Source organism: Schistocerca gregaria, chromosome 7 (genome assembly GCF_023897955.1).
Source record: "Schistocerca gregaria isolate iqSchGreg1 chromosome 7, iqSchGreg1.2, whole genome shotgun sequence".
Lineage (NCBI taxonomy): Eukaryota > Metazoa > Arthropoda > Insecta > Orthoptera > Acrididae > Schistocerca > Schistocerca gregaria.
In genome coordinates, this window is record NC_064926.1 from 146,565,094 (window position 1) to 146,586,036 (window position 20,943).

General features: G+C 38.6%; 1 protein-coding gene across 4 annotated transcripts in view; it reads left to right on the top strand.

Annotated features, from left to right (window-relative positions):
- LOC126281225 (dmX-like protein 2) overlaps positions 1–20,943 on the top strand; it is a 313,079-nt gene that overhangs the window by 14,784 nt on the left and 277,352 nt on the right. For all 4 annotated transcript variants that reach the window (XM_049979978.1, XM_049979982.1, XM_049979980.1 and 1 more), the window contains exons 5-9: positions 3,453–3,594; positions 11,513–11,698; positions 12,485–12,666; positions 17,039–17,154; positions 17,228–17,321. In XM_049979978.1, coding sequence (XP_049835935.1) covers positions 3,453–3,594; positions 11,513–11,698; positions 12,485–12,666; positions 17,039–17,154; positions 17,228–17,321 — 720 coding nt within the window. The remainder of the gene's footprint in view (positions 1–3,452; positions 3,595–11,512; positions 11,699–12,484; positions 12,667–17,038; positions 17,155–17,227; positions 17,322–20,943) is intronic.

Below are 20,943 nucleotides of genomic sequence, written 5' to 3' on the forward strand. Positions count from 1 at the left end.
GATTTAGAGTCTCATTTTTCAGGTGCGGCTTAGATTTGAGTGCGGCTTACATTCGAATAAATATGGTAGGTTTCTGAGCCAAAAATACCCTTGGAGAATGGGGAGAGTTACTCAAAAAATAATACCATAATTCATACACAAATGAAAATAAGTAAAGTACCTGCTTTTTGTGCCGAACTATCACTTACTTCAGACACTGTTCTAATAGTAAAAATGGTGGCATTAACTCTTTGAACAAGATCCTGAACATGGGCTTTCCACAACAATTTACTGTTTATCGGAACACCTAAAAATTTGAACTGTTCAGTTTCACTAATCGTATGCCCATTGTGTGTAATCAAAATGCCGAGTTTTGTTGAGTTGTGTGTTATACACTGTAAAAACTGAGTCTTACTGTGATTTAGTGTTAGTTTATTTTCTACAAGCAGTGAACTTAGGTCTGGAATTGCACTATTTGTAACAGTGCCAGTGTTGCACACGACATCCTTTACTACCAAGTTTGTGTCATCAGCAAACAGAAATATTTTAGAATCACTTGTTATACTAGAAGGCACCTCATTTACACAAATTAGGAACAAGAGTGGCCCCAGCACTGATCCCTGGGGCACCCCCATTTAACCATGTCCCACTCAGACTCCACATCATAGCCATTCTCAGTATTGTTGAGAATGACCTTTTGCTGTCTGTTCTTAAAGTAAGAGCTGAACCAGTTGTGAACTGCTCCCCATATTTCATGATGGACCATCTTCTTTAGCAATATTTTGTGGTCAACACAATCAAATGCCTTAGTTAAATAAAAAAAGATGACCCTTATTTACCTTTTGTTTAATACATTCAGTACCTCCCAGAGAAGAAAGAGACTACAGCCTTTTCAGTAGTTAAACAACCGAACTGTACATTTGGCAGCAAATTACATGGATGAAATGATCAATTACCTTTACATACCCAGCCTTTTCAGTAATTTTAGAAAACAATGATGACATAGAAGTAGGTCTAAAATTGTCTACGTTATCCCTTTCTCCCTTTTTATGAAGCAGCTTTACTACTGAGTATGTTAATCATACAGGAAACTGACCATTCATGAAGGAAAAATTATGAATATGGCTAAGTACAGGGCCAACATGTACAGCACAGTACTTTAATATTCTGCTAGATACTCCTTCATAGAGTCCTTAGTCATCAGTGATTTAATTATTGACTCAATCTCTCCCTTATCACCATCACAGACAAGTATTTCAGATATCAGTCTCGAAGACCATTCTCCAAGAGATCTGTGTGCTTCCCTGTAGAAACTAAGGTTTTATTTAATTCACCAACTGTGTTCAGAAAGTGATTGTTAAATACTGTACATATATCTGACTTAACAGCAACAGAAACATTTTTACTATGTACTGACTTTATATCTTCAACCTCATGCTGCTGACCAGACACTTTCTTCATGACTGACCATATGGTTTTAATTTTATTACCTGAATTAGCTATTCTATTTGTGTATGACATGCTCTTTGCCTTCCTAAGAATATTTTTAAGTATCTTACAGTACTGTTTGTAACGGAATACTGTAGCTCGATTGTGACTACTTCTAACCTTTTCGTTAATAATTCCCAGTTTTTTCTACATGATATCCTTATCCCACTAGTCAGCCATCCAGGTTACATTTTACTGCTAGAACCCTGTTTTGTATATCCTAATGGAAAGCAACTTTCAAAGGCCATGAGTAATGTATTAAGGAAAGTATTATATTTGTCATCTATGTTGTCAGCACTACAAACATCCTGCCACTCCTGTTACGTAACAAAGTTAACAAAACTCTATTGCTGCTGGATTAGCTTTACTATGTAGTTTGTAAATATATATGCCATTTGCTTGAGTACAAAAATATTTTAGTGTTAAGATTTGTGCTTCATGGTCTGAAAGACCATTCACTCTTTTACTGATAGAATGTCCATCTAGTAATGAAGAATGAATAAAAATATATTCAGTAATTGTGTTAATGTTCCTCTGCACTGTGGTTGGCAAAAATACAGGATGCATCAGGTCATGTGAATTTAGGGGAGCTTCCAGCATCCTTTTTCTTGCACAATACCATAAAAAACTAATATTGAAGTCACATATAAAACTAAGTTTTGGTTCTTCCTATAAAATGAACGAAAACCCGTTTCTAGCTTGAGTAGAAATGCTCTGAAATCAAGAGTTAGGCTACTTATAAATAACTGTAAATAACTAAAATTAAAGTTTAGTGTCACTTGATTTATCTGCCCACAACATTCGAATACCTGTTCAGTGCAGTACTGTGATACATCTACGGCCTCAACTGGAGTGCTGTTTCTTACGTACTTGGTCACTCCCCCACTCCACAAAGAACTCCTTGAAAAACAGCCAGCTAATCTGTATCATGGTAAAGGAAGCCTCTAAACTATCACATTATTTAAGTGGTACTCTGATATACCAATAATGTCAAAGTCAACACCTACAAGCAGTTTGCTAACTTTACCTCTAATACCTGTTATATTGTGATGAAATATGCTAATTCCTTCACCACTTGGATACCTGATCTTCTTTGAAGATGGTTCCTTTTTTAGAGAAGCTTTCTTTAAGCAGTTATACCTTTCAGCTGACTTCAATCTAAAAATGGTGCAGCTCTAACACCAACTACTTCAGGAATTTTCCCATGACTGATCCCACCACTGCCCACTGCACTGTCATCTATAAGCTTTGCCAACCTCCCCTTCCCATACCTATTGAGTTGCAGGTCATGCCTAATGAAATCCGATATGATGATAGACAATACAGTACAATATTTTCCTATACACTTATCTGATCTAATGACCATGACCTGATGCTGCAGACAGTATTATCCAGCTTGGCTGCTCTGTGCTGCCCTATATGTCTGAGTCCTTGGCCATCTCTACACCCCTCAGGCTACACTATTGATTTTGTAAGCTTTATGACACCATCTTTTTTAACCTTTTTTTCTGTATTGCTATTCGATAGTGGTGTTATAGTTCACAATACAATGGTTTCAACTTATAGGATGCCTGAGACCATCATGAGGCAACAAGGAATCATCAGTTTGTTAACAGAAAAACGTATTGGGGATAAAAATTGTAGAGGGAGACCAAGGCTTGAAATACAGTTAGCCAGTTCATTTGAACGTAGATTGTGGTAGTTATGCAGAGATGAGGATGCTTGCACAGAATATACTAGCTTGGACAGCTTACCTTTGGAGAACAACAACAACACCATGTATTACAGACACCAAATCATTTGCAAATAACCCCCTTTTTTCAGACTAATCATCAGATTTCCTGTAGTAATAACAATTTCTCGTTGCTCATTGATGAGTATGATCTTTAGTGCATATACTATTCTGTATAGTTTTCAGATTATCTACTTTACTGTTCTCATATTTTATAATTTGTTTTATAAATACTATCATTGTTCTTTTACAGTATTATTCCCATCTAAAAGTATTGATCAGCCATTTGGAGGGCAGTCAACAATAAGTGAAGTGAATTTTGGCTTTGTGTATATAGCACATCCAAGAGCAGTTACAAACTTGTCCTGGCGAAAAACCAGCAAATTTATGCCAAAGTGAGTGCTTAAAGATTTTTTTAAAAAGGTGTTACTAGTAATAATTTAATTACTATAGTGTTTTTGAAAAGTCGTGTACAGTCTTCGTAGGAAATGATAATCCCCTCTGATGCAGGGTTACTCGTGATTTGATGAATTACTGCTGTCTTTGAGATTATATGATAAGTGCAAGACATTTTTGATTTTATCATTGCTGAATGTTGCACTACAGAAATCTAAGTACAGAAGGGTACTCCATTTTCTGTGGATAGTGCAGGTGAGGAAGTTGTTTAAAATGATACAAAAGAGCTTCCATAAGCATGATTGATTATTTATGTACTTCTGAGAGTTTGCATTTCTAGTTTACACACAATATTTGAACAACTGACCAAGCCATCTCCTTTAGTGCTGCAAATATACATAACAGCACAATTTGCAGCACCTGAAGAAATTGACTCGGTCACTTGTGAATAAAATGGAAACACCCAGAAGTACACCATTAATACACAATTAGTTTTTATTGCACTAAAAGGACCAGTAGATGTCATTGCATGAGATTAATGGAAGTGAAATCAGACAAGAGTACATTTTTAAATCATTAGATGATGTGTGTGGGTGGAGGTTTAGCTTAATATCTATTCACAGGTGATGAAAATGTTGTAACACAGCATAACTGAGACTTTTTCTTATCAAATTAGAACTAATTAGCAGATTTTACAATAATAAGCAATCTTTCTAGAACCCCTTACAGGGTCACTTCATTTTGTTTTTCTGGAGGGATAAAGGTTTCAAATTGAAATTTACATCAAATACTAAGGTTCACGATCTCTTGGCAGTGTAAATAATTTAAGCTTCTAAATCAGTACATTCAAAAGATGGTACCATACATGTCGCATATTTCGACATGCCCAGACTCACTCCTCAAACCCTACATACAAACCTACACAGGGTGAACATTAGTAAAACTGACAAACGTAGGGATGGTTTCCTGGCTAGAAATGGAGGAAAAAAGATCCTGTGAACATGTGTCCAGAAATGGACAGTCTGCATGCAACAATAACAAATCATCCCAGAACAGCACAGGGCTGCATGGCATACACCTCACAACAGGTGTTGAAAGTGGCCTCCATGGGGTGCAAATAATTGTACTTTGGCTTACATCATGTTGGTGGGCCATATGCCTGGAGCTTGTATTTTGTTTCATCTCATTATCCTGTTCAGTGCAGTCTACCAAATCTGGTTTAAGCCCAGTTGGCCTCCTCCCAGCATGTTCGCCTGTCTGAAAGGACCTGTAATCACACAAACTCCCAAAATGGGCTTGAAATGTTGTGTGATATGATTGATGTCTGTGAGGATACTTGCTTTGGTACAGCTGTGTTGCCTGTCTACCATTTCCACCTGCTTGGTCATACCCAGACACCATCTTGGTTGGTTCCTGCATTGAATACTGTACTATTTCACAGCTTATAGTACACTGCGACAATTATGCAGCCTGCAACACACAAGGAACACGTAGCATGTTTTTCCAGTCAGTAATCTGTCCCTGCAGTGTGTCAGTTTTATTGATGTTCACCCTGTATACATGTCATGCCTGGTAGCCTAGCGGTAAAGCCTGTTCCTGGAAACTGAGATATTGCAGGATTTAATCTTGGTTAGACCATGGATTTTTGTTTTCATTTTAATCTAGCCATCGCCTCTCATTATTGTGAAGAGTTACTAGAAATGAAACCTGGTTTGGATTCCATGTTTGTAAACTGTAGGTCTCCCTTCCCCGGTTGGATATATGGAGTAGGTTAACTACACACAAGTCGCTGAAGGAAAGATTTGCATAAAGCAATTGAGCCACACAAAATTATTATTATTATTAGTTCTTTCATTTTATCATTACTTTTTTGCTTTTGGCTGAGCTTTTTTATATATGCAAGTGCTGTTATTTCTGTACAAGAGGTGTGTTCACTGCAACTGCAGAATTCATTCGTCTGATATACACGAAATAGTGTTTGTCTGGGCTATATCACAGTGCAGTGAATATTGGTTTGTTTGTTGCGTTATTAGTGTGATACAATGTTGGCATTGTCATGGAGAAGCAACATAGAACTTATTGGTGCACCAATGAAATTTTTGTGATTTAACAGCTCGGATTCGGAAAAGCAGCTTACAGTAGTAGGGAACCTTAACAGTACATCCTTAGAGAAAATTGACAAGCAGAGTACTTCAGCACTTCCAGAACACTATGGCGAAGACCTTGCTAGTAAATGCCCTGCCATGGTTTTCACTGTGTGCAATCCGTATTGTTCTTTTCTTGTCAAGTAATGTACTAATGCACCCAAATCACATTACACAATGATTCTTATGTGTACAAGCAATTTCAAATTTCAACCTGTGCAGCTTTGTGCCCTTCATTCAGGTCCTGGAATACAAAAAACACACTTGTCCAGTTTCCATGTAGATAGCTTGATTGATAACCTTAAAAATTCCATGTGATCTGAAAAACACTAACTCAGTGATCACGTTCAATGTGGTTTTGAATAGTCTCAATGTTCTACATTGTGGTGCATATGTAGGGGTACCATGCGTGGGCCATCTTTTCAACACACTCATAATTTCTGTGTAAATCCTGAAATTAACTCTTCATATAGAGCCACAAGGCATTATTTCTCAGAAATGTGGGCATAACTGCAGTATGTTCTATCAATTCCACTTTATCTGAAGTTGATACTAACATAATAACCTTCAACCCTATTTTTTATGAAAACTCCTTCCAAAGGAGTTGCTTTTGAGTGTTTGTCACAAAATATGCTGAAGCTCAGTGGAATCGGTGGGCCACAGGGTCAAGCCTTTCCTCTAGAGTAATACAACAGCTGGTAATGAACTGTTGCAATAGATATTATATGCAGGTGGGATTCTTAAAATGTCAATACACGAAGAGAGCACAGAATTACGGCACAGTCCAGTAATAAACGTAACATGTGAGGTGGTATGAAGGTACATAATGTGTACAAATTAGCTGCCAACATTGTTTACAAAGGTTTACAGACAGGTTATTCCTGGTTTCCAAATTTCAAACTATGCTGGAAAAATGGCGAGCTTCATATAGTATTCCAAAAAAATGTGGCAGCTTAAATATAATTTCTATGGAAAAAATGCAGTAAATGAAGCAGGCAAAAGGAATACAAACGTCTCAAAAATGAGATCGACAGGAAGTGCAAAATGGCTAAGCAGGGATGGTTAGAGGACAAATGTAAGGATGTAGAGGCTTATCTCACTAGAGGTAAGATAGATACTGCCTACAGGAAAATTAAAGAGACCTTTGGAGAAAAGAGGACCACTTGTATGAATATTAAGAGCTCAGATGGAAACCCAGTTCTAACCAAAGAAGGGAAAGCAGAAAGGTGGAAGGAGTATATAAAGGGTCTATACAAGGGCGATGTACTTGAGGACAATATTATGGAAGAGGATGTAGATGAAGATGAAATGGGAGATACGATACTGCGTGAAGAGTTTGACAGAGCACTGAAAGACCTGAGCCGAAACAAGGCCCCCGGAGTCGACAACATTCCATTGGAACTACTGACGGCCTTGGGAGGGCCAGTCCTGACAAAACTCTACCATCTGGTGAGCAAGATGTATGAGACAGGCGAAATACCCTCAGACTTCAGGAAGAATGTAATAATTCCAATCCCAAAGAAAGCAGGTGTTGACAGATGTGAAAATTACCGAACTATCAGTTTAATAAGTCACAGCTGTAAAATACTAACGCGAGTTCTTTACAGACGAATGGAAAAACTGGTAGAAGCTGACCTCGGGGAAGATCAGTTTGGATTCCGTAGAAATGTTGGAACACGTGAGGCAATACTGACCCTACGGCTTATCTTAGAAGCTAGATTAAGAAAAGGCAAACCTACGTTTCTAGCATTTGTAGACTTAGAGAAAGCTTTTGACAATGTTGACTGGAATACTCTCTTTCAAATTCTGAAGGTGGCAGGGGTAAAATACAGGGAGCGAAAGGCTATTTACAATTTGTACAGAAACCAGATGGCAGTTATAAGAGTCGAGGGACATGAAAGGGAAGCAGTGGTGGGGAAGGGAGTAAGACAGGGTTGTAGCCTATCCCCGATGTTATTCAATCTGTATATTGAGCAAGCAGTAAAGGAAACAAAAGAAAAATTCGGAGTAGGTATTAAAACCCATGGAGTAGAAATAAAAACTTTGAGGTTCGCCGATGACATCGTAATTCTGTCAGAGACAGCAAAGGACTTGGAAGAGCAGTTGAACGGAATGGATAGTGTCTTGAAAGGAGGATATAAGATGACCATCAACAAAAGCAAAACGAGGATAATGGAATGTAGTCGAATTAAGTCGGGTGATGCTGAGGGAATTAGATTAGGAAGTGTGACACTTAAAGTAGTAAAGGAGTTTTGCTATTTGGGGAGCAAAATAACTGATGTTGGTCGAAGTAGAGAGGATATAAAATGTAGACTGGCAATGGCAAGGAAAGCGTTTCTGAAGAAGAGAAGTTTGTTAACATCGAGTATAGATTTAAGTGTCAGGAAGTCATTTCTGAAGGTATTTGTATGGAGTGTAGCCATGTATGGAAGTGAATCATGGACGATAAATAGTTTGGACAAGAAGAGAATAGAAGCTTTCGAAATGCGGTGCTACAGAAGAATGCTGAAGATTAGATGGGTAGATCACATAACTAATGAGGAAGTATTGAATCAGATTGGGGAGAAGAGAAGTTTGTGGCACAACTTGACCAGAAGAAGGGATCGGTTGGTAGGACATGTTCTGAGGCATCAAGGGATCACCAATTTAGTATTGGAGGGCAGCGTGGAGGGTAAAAATCGTAGAGGGAGACCAAGAGATGAATACACTAAGCAGATTCAGAAGGATGTAGGTTGCAGTAGGTACTGGGAGATGAAGCAGCTTGCACAGGATAGAGTAGCATGGAGAGCTGCATCAAACCAGTTTCAGGACTGAAGACCACAACAACAACAACAACATGGAATCAGTGTTTGTATGAAATAAACCAGCTTGTTACAAAAACTAGTTTGGAGTTTATAAGAGTTGCTTGGGAAGAGTATTTTAATTAGGAGGCAACCATTGTGGTTGTACTACAAGGAACAGTTGTATATACTTATTTCAAACTATGCCCTAAATGAAATGGTAGAAGCTCCTGTGGTTCTGTCTGACACCAATAATCGAGGCATCTAGGAATCATGGACACCACCACACGCATTTTTGATGAAATTCCAGAAATACAGTCAAACAGCCATTGACCAAAGAATCTGAGAATAACACCTATAGAATGTACTCTGAATCATAAATTTTCCATTAGAAGTTGTAATTTATTTGTGCACTGTGTGTATCCTGACAGTCTTGGAAAATTATCTGTCCTTTGGTTGACAGTGAGTGAGGGGAATTTACTTTTCACTCGCTCCTTGTGCCTGTGTGTATTGATTATATGTATTCTAAGCAGTCCAACCGAAAAACGTTTGCCCGCGGAGGATATTTATATGACATTATTTTGGTTTTATAAATTGGATGTACATTGAAAATAAACCAAGTTATACAGTAAGTTGAAACACATTTTCCCCATCTCTCTATGGGTTATATGCACAAATTTATTTTCAGTCATTTTCCTATGTAACTGCCAACAGCATTTAATATTTTAATTTATCTTATGGGGGTGTACACGCCTCCGAACAACCAATAAATCCAGGAAAAAGCCAGGAATTTTTTCACCTGGAAGAAAACTGGAAAAAAAATCCAAGAGTTCGTTAAAATTGTGGGAATTTTTCATTGTTTTTGCTTTTCAGTTAAACTTTTTTATTGTGACTGGTGAAAACTGATACTCTAACAAAGAATATTACTGTTTCCCATTACCGCAGAATAATACTGCAGCAAGAAAACATAAATGATAGAAAAATAAATACATAAACAAGTATTAAAACTTAAGTTGTAAAGAAAATGCACCATTTACAATCAACAACACAAGGACGAAGACTATGTAATACTCCGTAACAACAAACTGCTACTGATGAGCATGATGTCGCAACTGTTTATGGTAGGTTTGTTTGAGCAGTTGCCAGCAGCCACTGAGCTTCAGCAGTTGAGTCACGTACGCACAGTGCCTTCTTCCATTTCTGGCTACTTGAAGTGGGTCTGTTAGCTGTATCGGCAGTAGCAACAAGCAGCCAGATGCTGCCCGGCAAAAATTTTCTGGCACCCCCAAGATGCCAGTTTGCCTATGTGCAGAGTAGTGTGGGTTGCATTGATGAGAGGGGGTAGTCTCCACAGTTTATGTTTAGTGATTTTTGCTGTTTCTTCCTTGTTTACAGCTCTCACATCAAAGGAAAACAAAATAGATTTCTGTGGCCAGGAGCTTTGAAGTGAATTGAAATACATTCACATAGTTATGGAAGGCTAAAATATGTTATTAGTTTCAGTTTCATGATTTTATTTTATTTCCACATTTTTGGCAGCCAAGCGTTAATCGCCTTGCAGGTCAATGAAGTTATTTTTGTTGGTTCGCTAAAGAAATTTGGATTTTATTAATCTTTTCTGCTGAGGCAGTCAATTAATTTGAAACGAAGTGTTTCATTCCACCCTATTGGTCAGTTTCGACTGTTCACTGCATTTAAGGTGCACGTTTTCATCTTCTGGCATGTGTGGCATTATGCCATAATGAATAACTAAACACGAGATAATACAGTACTGGTACCCCAAGAAAATTTACATCCCAAAAACCACATTAAAAAGCTTAGTATCAGCTTGCGGCCTACTTCATTGTGAATCTAGACATACGAATGTGCACTTTAAGCTGAATTATGCATTTTAGTATCATTTACAAAATTCTGATCCTTTTGTACTATCCTCAGATGTCCTGTTTCTTTTATGGCATAGTGTAAAATCTACTAATGCTTAATACATATGAGCATATGAGTCTCCTATGTCATTGTAGCTGCACATGCGCAGTAAGGCCTATTTTCTGGCATATAACTGGTTGTGGGAATATATTGCAAATGTTGGTTTGAAAAGAGTTACTTTCAAAGTGGATTTCATTTTATGCGAGGTGGTTACATGTGAGAATTTGTGATGAATTTTGTAAATCACTGTGTGTGTGACTCTCAAAACTTCACACCTTGAGGACCTGCCACTTAGAAGAATTTGAAACCCACAAGACCAGGCATTTACGTCACTATTTAAAATTTTGTTGGTACATTTGCGTGATATATCTTGTGTAAAAAAAAAAAAAAAAAAAAAAAAAAAAACTATATTACATGCGAAAGCTTAGCTTTTCTTGGAGCTACACTATGTATATTGATTGAAATAATTTGCACTATGTAACAATGATGTTGCTATTGGCGGACTACATAAAGTGTCCTATGCTCTGAATATTTGTTGTCATTAGCTGTTGAGATCATGTGATATGAGCTGTGATTGGCTTGCAAAAGTGCAGTACAGTCTCTATTTCAGTGCTTCGGAAACTAGTGAGTGTAAATGTTGCTGCACATCAAAGATTGTTCCAAAGCATGTGGGTTCCCCCCCCCCCCCCCCCCCCCCCCCCATAATTATGGTTTAGTTGTCAGAATAACACTAATAACACTAGAACATCTCATTAGGTGAGGTATGTGAGAGACCTAGATACTCATAGAGACATTAGAAGGAATGGTCTGCAAAAAAGTTATTCCATACAAACTGCAAGATTAGTATATTAACAGATTAAGCTTATGTACAGATTATTTAGAAATCTCAGGTTTGATAGTTTTAATTCAGGGAAGACATGGGGATACTGCCCAAATGTCCCATGAAAAGCTGGTGTAAACAAAAGCCATATTGGTTCTTACATTGCTGTCTCTTGATTTAGTGTGTTTTAAGCTTATGTTCTTAAGTAGAGAATATAGTTTCATGTTCTTATTGCAATTCCTTCTTTCAGAGGTTCGGTGTCCAACATGTTGGTGACATCATGTCGTGACAATATCTGTCGTCTGTGGGTAGAAACGGTTTTGCCAGATGATGGCTTGGTTAATATGAACCAATTTGACCCCTTAGCAACACAGAATCCTAAATTTCGAACTCATCGTCACAAGCACAGATTTATGCAGCGACTGAAGCACATGAAGTAAGTTTTTGAGGAATACTTTTGTCTTCCACATCACAAATAGTTTGTGTATACATTTTTCCTGTTTACAACCTGAAAACAGTAAAAAGCCTTATAGCTGTCACATAAGATAGTTAAGAACGCTATTGAGTGCAGTTGTTTATCAGCCTGCGACTCAGAGATGCATAGTTTTTAGGAATGTGATCAGGTATAAGTAAAGATGTGGTAAAAAAATCATACTTTAGTTGGTAAAAAATCATACTTCAGTCAACAGCTACTGCACAGTGATTAAAAGGACCACACTGAACACACTTACAAAGGAATTATCATTTCTTTCATCACAACATAGAGCAAATTCAATGGTCAGTTTTTAATCAAATTTGTTTCATTGTTAATATTTGCAGTTATGTACATGGTAAACAATTCAGATTGAAAGTATTTACTCACAAATATGTAGGAACTTATGTATGAAGCATCAGTACTCAAGTAACACTGTTTTCAAACTGACAACTTTGTGTTTTTTGTGAAGTTATTTTTAAGTGATTTTATTTTAGCATTTCTGTCATATTACTGGAATATTTGTTTCAATGTCCCCTAACTTTGATGTTAATTCTGACTCATTCAAATGGTGGTTTAATTCAGTTTTCCAGCACTGAAGTTGGTTTAAGCCCATAAGTTGTGCATCATTTGATTGCTAAATTGAATGCTTAACGATAGTTAATCCTACTTAAGTTCTTATGTAATAGTATGACAACATTACTGCTTGTTAAAAAACACCACAAAATTTGATTTGTTTACTATGTACAGGACATGTTTCCACATAAGAAGGCATGCAAAGAATCAGCAGGCTCAGGGCTTATATGTTGGTTCTGCCATTCCCACACTACCTTCTACATACAGTGTGCATGACTTCCATAGTTATGGATATCATGGTACGGGTGTTACTCCTGGCCTTCATTTTCACCTTGCAGCAAGCATTAATGAGACTGGTAAGCTTTTATTGAAATGCTCCTGAATTAGTTTGTATGTAATAATAATAATTTTATTTTATAATAGAACTATTAGAAACTTTTTTTATTTATATGTAAACTTATTTTGGTTCTACAAGTTTGCAGGAATAGGTTTAATAATGAATTAAAAAAATAGGAGTGCGTGAACGCATTATTGTAAAAAAAGATAAACACGAAGCCCATGCCTTCTACAGTAGTACAAGTTTATATGCCAACTAGCTCTGCAGATGATGAAGAAATTGATGAAATGTATGATAAGATAAAAGAAATTATTCAGGTAGTGAAGGGAGACGAAAATTTAATAGTCATGGGTGACTGGAATTAGAGAGTAGGTAAAGCGAGAGAAGGAAACATAGTAGGTGAATATGGGTTGGGGGTAAGAAATGAAAGAGGAAGCCGTCTGGTAGAATTCTGCACAGAGCATAAATTAATCATAGCTAACACTTGGTTCAAGAATCATGAACGAAGGTTGTATACATGGAAGAACCCTGGAGGTAATAAAAGGTATCAGATTATATAATAGCAAGACAGAGATCTAGGAACCAGGTTTAAATTGAAAGACATTTACAGGGGCAGATGTGGACTCTGACCACAATCTGTTGGTTATGAACTGTAGATTAAAACTGAAGAAACTGCAAAAAGGTGGGAAATTCAGGAGATGGGGCCTGGACAAGCTGAAAGAACCAGAGGTTGTACAGAGTTTCAGGGAGAGCATAAGGGAACAATTGACAGGAATGGGGGAAAGAAATACAGTAGAAGAAGAATGGGTAGCTTTGAGGGATGAAGTAGTGAAGGCAGCAGAGGATCAAGTTGGTAAAAAGATGAGGGCTAGTAGAAATCCTTGGGGAACAGAAGATACATTGAATTTAATTGATGAAAGGAGAAAATATAAAAACAAAGCAGGCAGAAAGGAATACAAACTTCTCAGAAATGAGATCGACAGGAAGTGCAAAATGGCTAAGCGGGGATGGCTAGTGGACAAATGTAAGGATGTAGAGGCTTATCTCAAGGGGTAAGATAGATACTGCCTACAGGAAAATTAGAGAGACCTTTGGAGAAAAGATAACCGCTTATATGAATATCAAGAGCTCAGATGGAAACCCAGTTCTAAGTAAAGAAGGGAAAGCAGAAAAAGGTGGAAGGAGTATATAGAGGGTCTATAAAAGGGCGATGTACTAGAGGGCACTATTATGGAAACGGAAGAACATGTAGATGAAGGTGAAATGGGAGATATGATACTGCGTGAAGAGTTCGACAGAGCACTGAAAGACCTGAGTCGAAACAAGGCCCTAGGAGTAGACAACATTCCTTTAGAACTACTGATGGCCTTGGGTGTATGATAGAGACGAAATACCATCAGACTTCAAGAAGAATATAATAATGACAATCCCATAGAAAGCAGGTGTTGACAGATGTGAAAAATTACCGAACTATCAGTTTAATAAGTCACAGCTGCAAAATACTAACGCGAATTCTTTACAGACGAATGGAAAAACTGGTAGAAGCCGACCTCTGGGAATATCAGTTTGGATTCAGATTGTTGGAACACGTGAGGCAATACTGACCTTACACCTTATCTTAGAAGAAAGATTAAGGAAAGGTAAACCTACGTTTCTAGCATTTGTAGACTTAGAGAAAACTTTTGACAATGTTGACTGGAATACTCTCTTTCAATTTCTAAAGGTGGCATGGGTTAAATACAGGGAACGAAAGGCTATTTACAATTTGTACAGCAACCAGATGGCAGTTACGAGAGCCATGAAAGGGAAGCAGTGGGGCATGAAAGGGAAGCAGTGGTTGGGAAGGGAGTGAGACAGGGTTGTAGCCTCTCCCGGATGTCATTAAATCTGTATATTGAGCAAACAGTAAATGAAACAAAAGAAAAATTCGGAGTAGCTTTTAAAATCCATAGAGAAGAAATAAAAACTTTGAGGTTCGCCAGTGACATTGTAATTCTGTCAGAGACAGCAAAGGACTTGGAAGAGCAGTTGAACGGAATGGGCAGTGTCTGGAACGGAGGATATAAGATGAACATCAACAAAAGCAAAACGAAGATCATGGAATTTAGTCGAATTAAGTCGGGTGATGCTGAGGGAATTAGATTAGGAAATGAGACACGTAAAGTAGTAAAGGAGTTTTGCTATTTGGGGAGAAAAATAACTGATGATGGTCGAAGTAGAGAGGATATAAAATGTAGACTGGCAATAGCAAGGAAAGTGTTTCTGAAGAAGAGGAATTCGTTAACATAGAGTATAGATGTGTCAGGAAGTCGTTACTGAAGGTGTTTGTATGGAGTGTAGCCATGTATGGAAGTGAAATGTGGAAGATAAATAGTTTAAACAAGAAGGGAATAGAAGCTTTCGAAATGTGGTACTACAGAAGAATGCTGAAGATTAGATGGTTAGATCACATAACTAATGAGGAGGTATTGAATAGAATAGGGGAGAAGAGCAGTTTGTGGCACAACTTGACAAGAAGAAGCGACCGGTTGGTAGGGCATATTCTGAGGCATAAAGGGGTCACAAATTTTGTATTGGAGGGCAACTGGAGGGTAAAAATCGTAGAGGGAGACCAGGAGGTGAATACAGTAAGCAGTTTCAGAAGGATGTAGGTTGCCGTAAGTATTGAGAGATAAAGAAGCTTGCACAGGATAGAGTATCATGTAGAACTGCATCAAACCAATCGCAGGAGTGAAGACCACAACAACAACAACAACAACAACAACAACAACAACAACGGCATGTGTGTGCATGTAATAATAATAATAATAATAATAATAATAATAATAACAATTATAATTATAATGGACTTCAAGGAGACAGTGCAATGAACAGGAGCAACAATAAAAAAGCAAGTGGACACCATATGTTGCACAAAGAAGAATCAGATTGTTGTGGTTGTCAGGAGAGCCAACCGTGTTAGTAAAGGAGGCCGAAATGCACGCGTTTTAGCTCACGCAGGCTGGCGTGAGGTCTGGAACATGACAAGGGAATTAGAACTGAGAAAAACAGACGTAGCTGGTGGAATACTTAACTTTAATCCATTAATGAAGAATGTCGCTCATTTTGGTACATGATTCACAATATCAAAAGTACGGATACTGGTGCCTTGCTAGGTCGTAGCAAATGATGTAGCTGAAGGCTATGCTAACTATCGTCTTGGCAAATGAGAGCATAGAAGTCAGTGAACCATCGCTAGCAAAGTCGGCTGTACAACTGGGGTGAGTGCTAGGAAGTCTCTCTAGACCTGCCGTGTGGCAGCGCTCGGTCTGCAATCATTGATAGTGGCGACAAGTGGGTCCAACATATACTACCGGACCGCGGCCGATTTAAAGGCTACCACCTAGCAAGTGTGGTGTCTGGCGGTGACACCACACAGATTGTAACAAAATTTCTATAATTTTTGTTTTAGTTTCTGTAATATTTTTGTGGCTTCATTTTATTTCATGTGTGTGTGTGTGTGTGTGTGTGTGTGTGTGTGTGTGTGTGTGTGTGTGTGTGTGTGAGGAGTGGGTGGAAGAGAGGGAGGGGGGGGGTAAAGACATACTGAGTCATACTGCAGACTTTTGCTAGGGTTGAGACTAATAGAATTGATTCGTATAAGCAGAGCAAAGCACCAAGTATGAAAAACTTTTGTTGTGAATGCATGTGATCTGCAAGAAAACCAGAATTATTTCCTGGCCACTCTAAGGAATACTTGAATTTTTAGCTGGCCAATCAAGGCCGAAGATCACCAAGGAATAAGACAAGATGGAACTAATTTTAAATGTACTCCATATTTGTAGAACAGTGCCTTAAAAGTTGTCAGGATGAGTATTGTCGGTCTTAACTTTGCATTTCTCATAAATTTTAGTTTTAAAGTAAAATATTGTGAGTGATACAGCCCTTTCTTTTGTCACACACTTTAAAAAAGTAACTAAAAGTTACTTTTCACAGTGTGCCTTGACACACAAATGCACACACCTCGCCCTCCCCTTGCCCCCCACTCCCCACCCCACCTCAAAAATAATTTGTAAAACAACATATTACTGGCATTTATTTCTTCCTGACAGCCTTGTGTCAATTTTGCTACCAGAGTAGTGAATTTCTCATTTGTGAATGTGTCCATATTCTCTTTCCTCCTACTCACTTCTCATTACTGTCAGTAGAGCTTCGTCAGGTTTGTAGTGTTATATTGGTTTCCTTGTTTCACAATCAGTCAATGACTGAGTTTCTGATAAGCACTTTAATTACTATATTGTATTGTGTAGGTTACATTTTCAGTGATACGTAATTTTAGAATTAGGTGTAGCTTCTCCTAAGATATATCTTCATTAAATTAATGTATAGTGTGATTTATGATGTAATTTCAGATATTCCTCTTGTTCCAAGTCTGATAGGCAGTCCTGATTCTGAGCCCAATTTTATTCTACATTGGCTCAACAATAAAGAAATGCATTTCTCTCTTCAAGCTGAAAGTATACTTCATGTAAGTAAATATAAGTATTCTAAAGTGACATTAATTTTTGAAAGTGGCACTAATCTTAAACATTTATTACCAGGAAATAACAAAGAAACAGATGGAAAAAGAAGAAGCTATGGAGAACAAGGAAAATGGAGAGCCACATGAATCTGAGCAGGACGACCACTCTCCACGTAAGAAAGTGACATTTTTCACTTATAAACTATCATATGACACACAGTTTTGTTTACATGCAGTCTTTTGCCACATGAATTACCCTCAAATTTTGATTGACAAGAAATGCATACATTTATAAATAATAGCAGTAATTAGATAGATTGCATGTTTAAAAAAATTACGAGAGTGACTAAAATATAAATGGTAATTATTTTTAACACATTTTTGATTAATCATTTAAGCAACTGAAACCTTCCATTTTTTGTCTACATAGCCTTCTGCATGCTCTACACAATTTTTCCAGCAATCTAGAAGCTTCTACATCTACATCTACATCTACATCCATACTCCGCAAGCCACCTGACGGTGTGTGGCGGAGGGTACCCTGAGTACCTCTATCGGTTCTCCCTTCTATTCCAGTCTCGTATTGTATGTGGAAAGAAGGATTGTCGGTATGCTTCTGTGTGGGCTCTAATCTCTCTGATTTTATCCTCATGGTCTCTTCACGAGATATACGTAGGAGGGAGCAATATACTGCTTGACTCTTCGGTGAAGGTATGTTCTCGAAACTTTAACAAAAGCCCGTACCGAGCTACTGAGCGTATCTCCTGCAGAGTCTTCAACTGGAGTTTATCTGTTATCTCCGTAACGCTTTCGCGATTACTAAATGATCCTGTAACGGAGCGCGCTGCTCTCCGTTGGATCTTCTCTATCTCTTCTATCAACCCTATCTGGTGCAGATCCCACACTGCTGAGCAGTATTCAAGCAGTGGGCGAACAAGCGTACTGTAACCTACTTCCTTTGTTGTCGGATTGCATTTCCTTAAGATTCTTCCAATGAATCTCAGTCTGGCATCCGCTTTACCGACGATCAACTTCATATGATCATTCCATTTTAAATCACTCCTAATGTGTACTCCCAGATAATTTATGGAATTAACTGCTTCCAGTTGCTGACCTGCTATTTTGTAGCTAAATGATAAGGGACCTATCTTTCTATGTATTCGCATCACATTACACTTGTCTACATTGAGATTCAATTGCCATTCCGTGCACCATGCGTCAATTCGCTGCAGATCCTCCTGCATTTCAGTACAATTTTCCATTGTTGCAACCTCTCGATACACCACAGCATCATCTGCAAAAAGCCTCCGTGAACTTCCGATGTCATCCACCAGGTCATTTATGTATATTGTGAATAGCAACAGTCCTATGACACTCCCCTGTGGCACACCTGAAATCACTCTTACTTCGGAAGACTTCTCTCCATTGAGAATGACATGCTGCGTTCTGTTATCTAGAAACTCCTCAATCCAATCACACAATTGATCTGATAGTCCATATGCTCTTACTTTTGTTCTTTAAACGACTGTGGGGAACTGTGTCAAACGCCTTGCGGAAGTCAAGAAACACGGCATCTACCTGTGAACCCGGGTCTAAGGCCCTCTGAGTCTCGACGAATAGCACGAGCTGGGTTTCACACGACCGTCTTTTTTGAAACCCATGCTGATTCCTACAGAGTAGATTTCTAGTCTCCAGAAAAGACATTATACTCGAACATAATATGTGTTCCAAAATTCTACAACTGATCAACGTTAGAGGTATAGGTCTATAGTTCTGCACATCTGTTTGACGTCCCTTCTTGAAAACAGGGATGACCTGTGCCCTTTTCCAATCCTTTGGAACGCTTCGCTCTTCTAGAGACCTACGGTACACCGCTGCAAGAAGGGGGGCAAGTTCCTTCGCGTACTCTGTGTAAAATCGAACTGGTATCCCATCAGGACCAGCGGCCTTTCCTCTTTTTAGCGATTTTAATTGTTTCTCTATCCCTCTGTCATCTATTTCGATATCTACCATTTTGTCAACTGTGCGACAATCTAGAGAAGGAAGCACAGTGCAGTCTTCCTCTGTGAAACAGCTTTGGAAGAAGATATTTAGTATTTCGGCCTTTAGTCTGTCATCCTCTGTTTCAGTACCATTTTGGTCACAGAGTGTCTGGACATTTTGTTTTGATCCACCTACCGCTTTGACATAGGACCAAAATTTCTTAGGATTTTCTGCCAAGTCAGTACATAGAACTTTACTTTCGAATTCATTGAAAGCCTCTCGCATAGCCCTCCTCATGCTACATTTCGCTTCGCGTAATTTTTGTTTGTCTGCAAGGCTTTGGCTATGTTTATGTTTGCTGTGAAGTTCCCTTTGCTTCCGCAGCAGTTTTCTAACTCGGTTGTTGTACCATGGTGGCTCTTTTCCATCTCTTACGATCTTGCTTGGCACATACTCATCTAACGCGTATTGTATGATGATTTTGAACTTTGTCCACTGATCCTCAACACTATCTGTACTTGAGACAAAACTCTTGTGTTGAGCCGTCAGGTACTCTGTAATCTGCTTTTTGTCACTTTTGCTAAACAGAAAAATCTTCCTACCTTTTTTTAATATTTATATTTAGGGCTGAAATCATCGATGCAGTAACCGCTTTATGATCGCTGATTCCCTGTTCTGCATTAACTGATTCAAATAGTTCGGGTCTGTTTGGCACCAGAAGGTCTAATATGTTATCGCCATGAGTCGGTTCTCTGTTTAACTGCTCAAGGTAGTTTTCAGATAAAGCACTTAAAAATATTTCACTGGATTCTTTGTCCCTGCCACCCGTTATGAACGTTTGAGTCTCCCAGTCTATTTCTGGCAAATTAAAATCTCCACCCAGAACTATAACATGGTGGGGAAATCTACTCGAAATATTTTCCAAATTATTCTTCAGGTGCTGAGCCACAACAGCTGCTGATCCCGGGGACCTATAGAGACATCCAATTACCATGTCTGAGCCTGCTTTAACCGTGACCTTCACCCAAATCATTTCACTGTTCGAATCTCCATCAATTTCCTTCAATACTATTGCACTTCTTATCGCTATAAACACGCCTCCCCCTTCACTGTCTAGCCTGTCTCTGCGATATACATTCCAATCTGAGCTTAGGATTTCATTACTGTTTACATGTGGTTTCAGCCAACTTTCTGTCCCTAGTACTATATGGGCATTGTGACCGTTTATTAATGAGAGCAGTTCTGGGTCCTTTCTATAGACGCTCCTGCAGTTTACTATTAGCACATTAATATTGTTATTCCCTGTTGCATTTTGCCTACTCCTGCCTTGCCGCGTCTCAGGAGGCGTCTTGTCGGGCCTAGGGAGGGAATTCTCTAACCTAAAAAAAACCCATGTGCACTCCACACGTACTCCGCTACCCTCGTAGCCGCTTCCGGCGTGTAGTGCACGCCTGACCTATTATTCGTCTGTAAGAAATCTGAAGATGTCATCAGCCAATTGTGCGCGCGCGCACACACACACACACACACACACACACTCCTCGACGTCCAATTGTTCCCCTCCAAGTGATTCTTTCATGAATGCAAACAAAATAATAGAAAGGGGGTGGGAGACGAGACAAATCTGGACTTGGGGGGGGGGGGGGGGGGTAGTCAAGGGTTTGCCAGCGCGTGTACTCAAAGTTTTCCCTTTTCAGATTTGCAGTGTGAGGCTTAGTGTTCTCAGGTGGAAGGATGCCATCTCTGATGTGCATTTCTCATTCTTTGTTTTAGTAGGCAGGATTTGCCAATGTTAATAACTGGCAGTAGTAA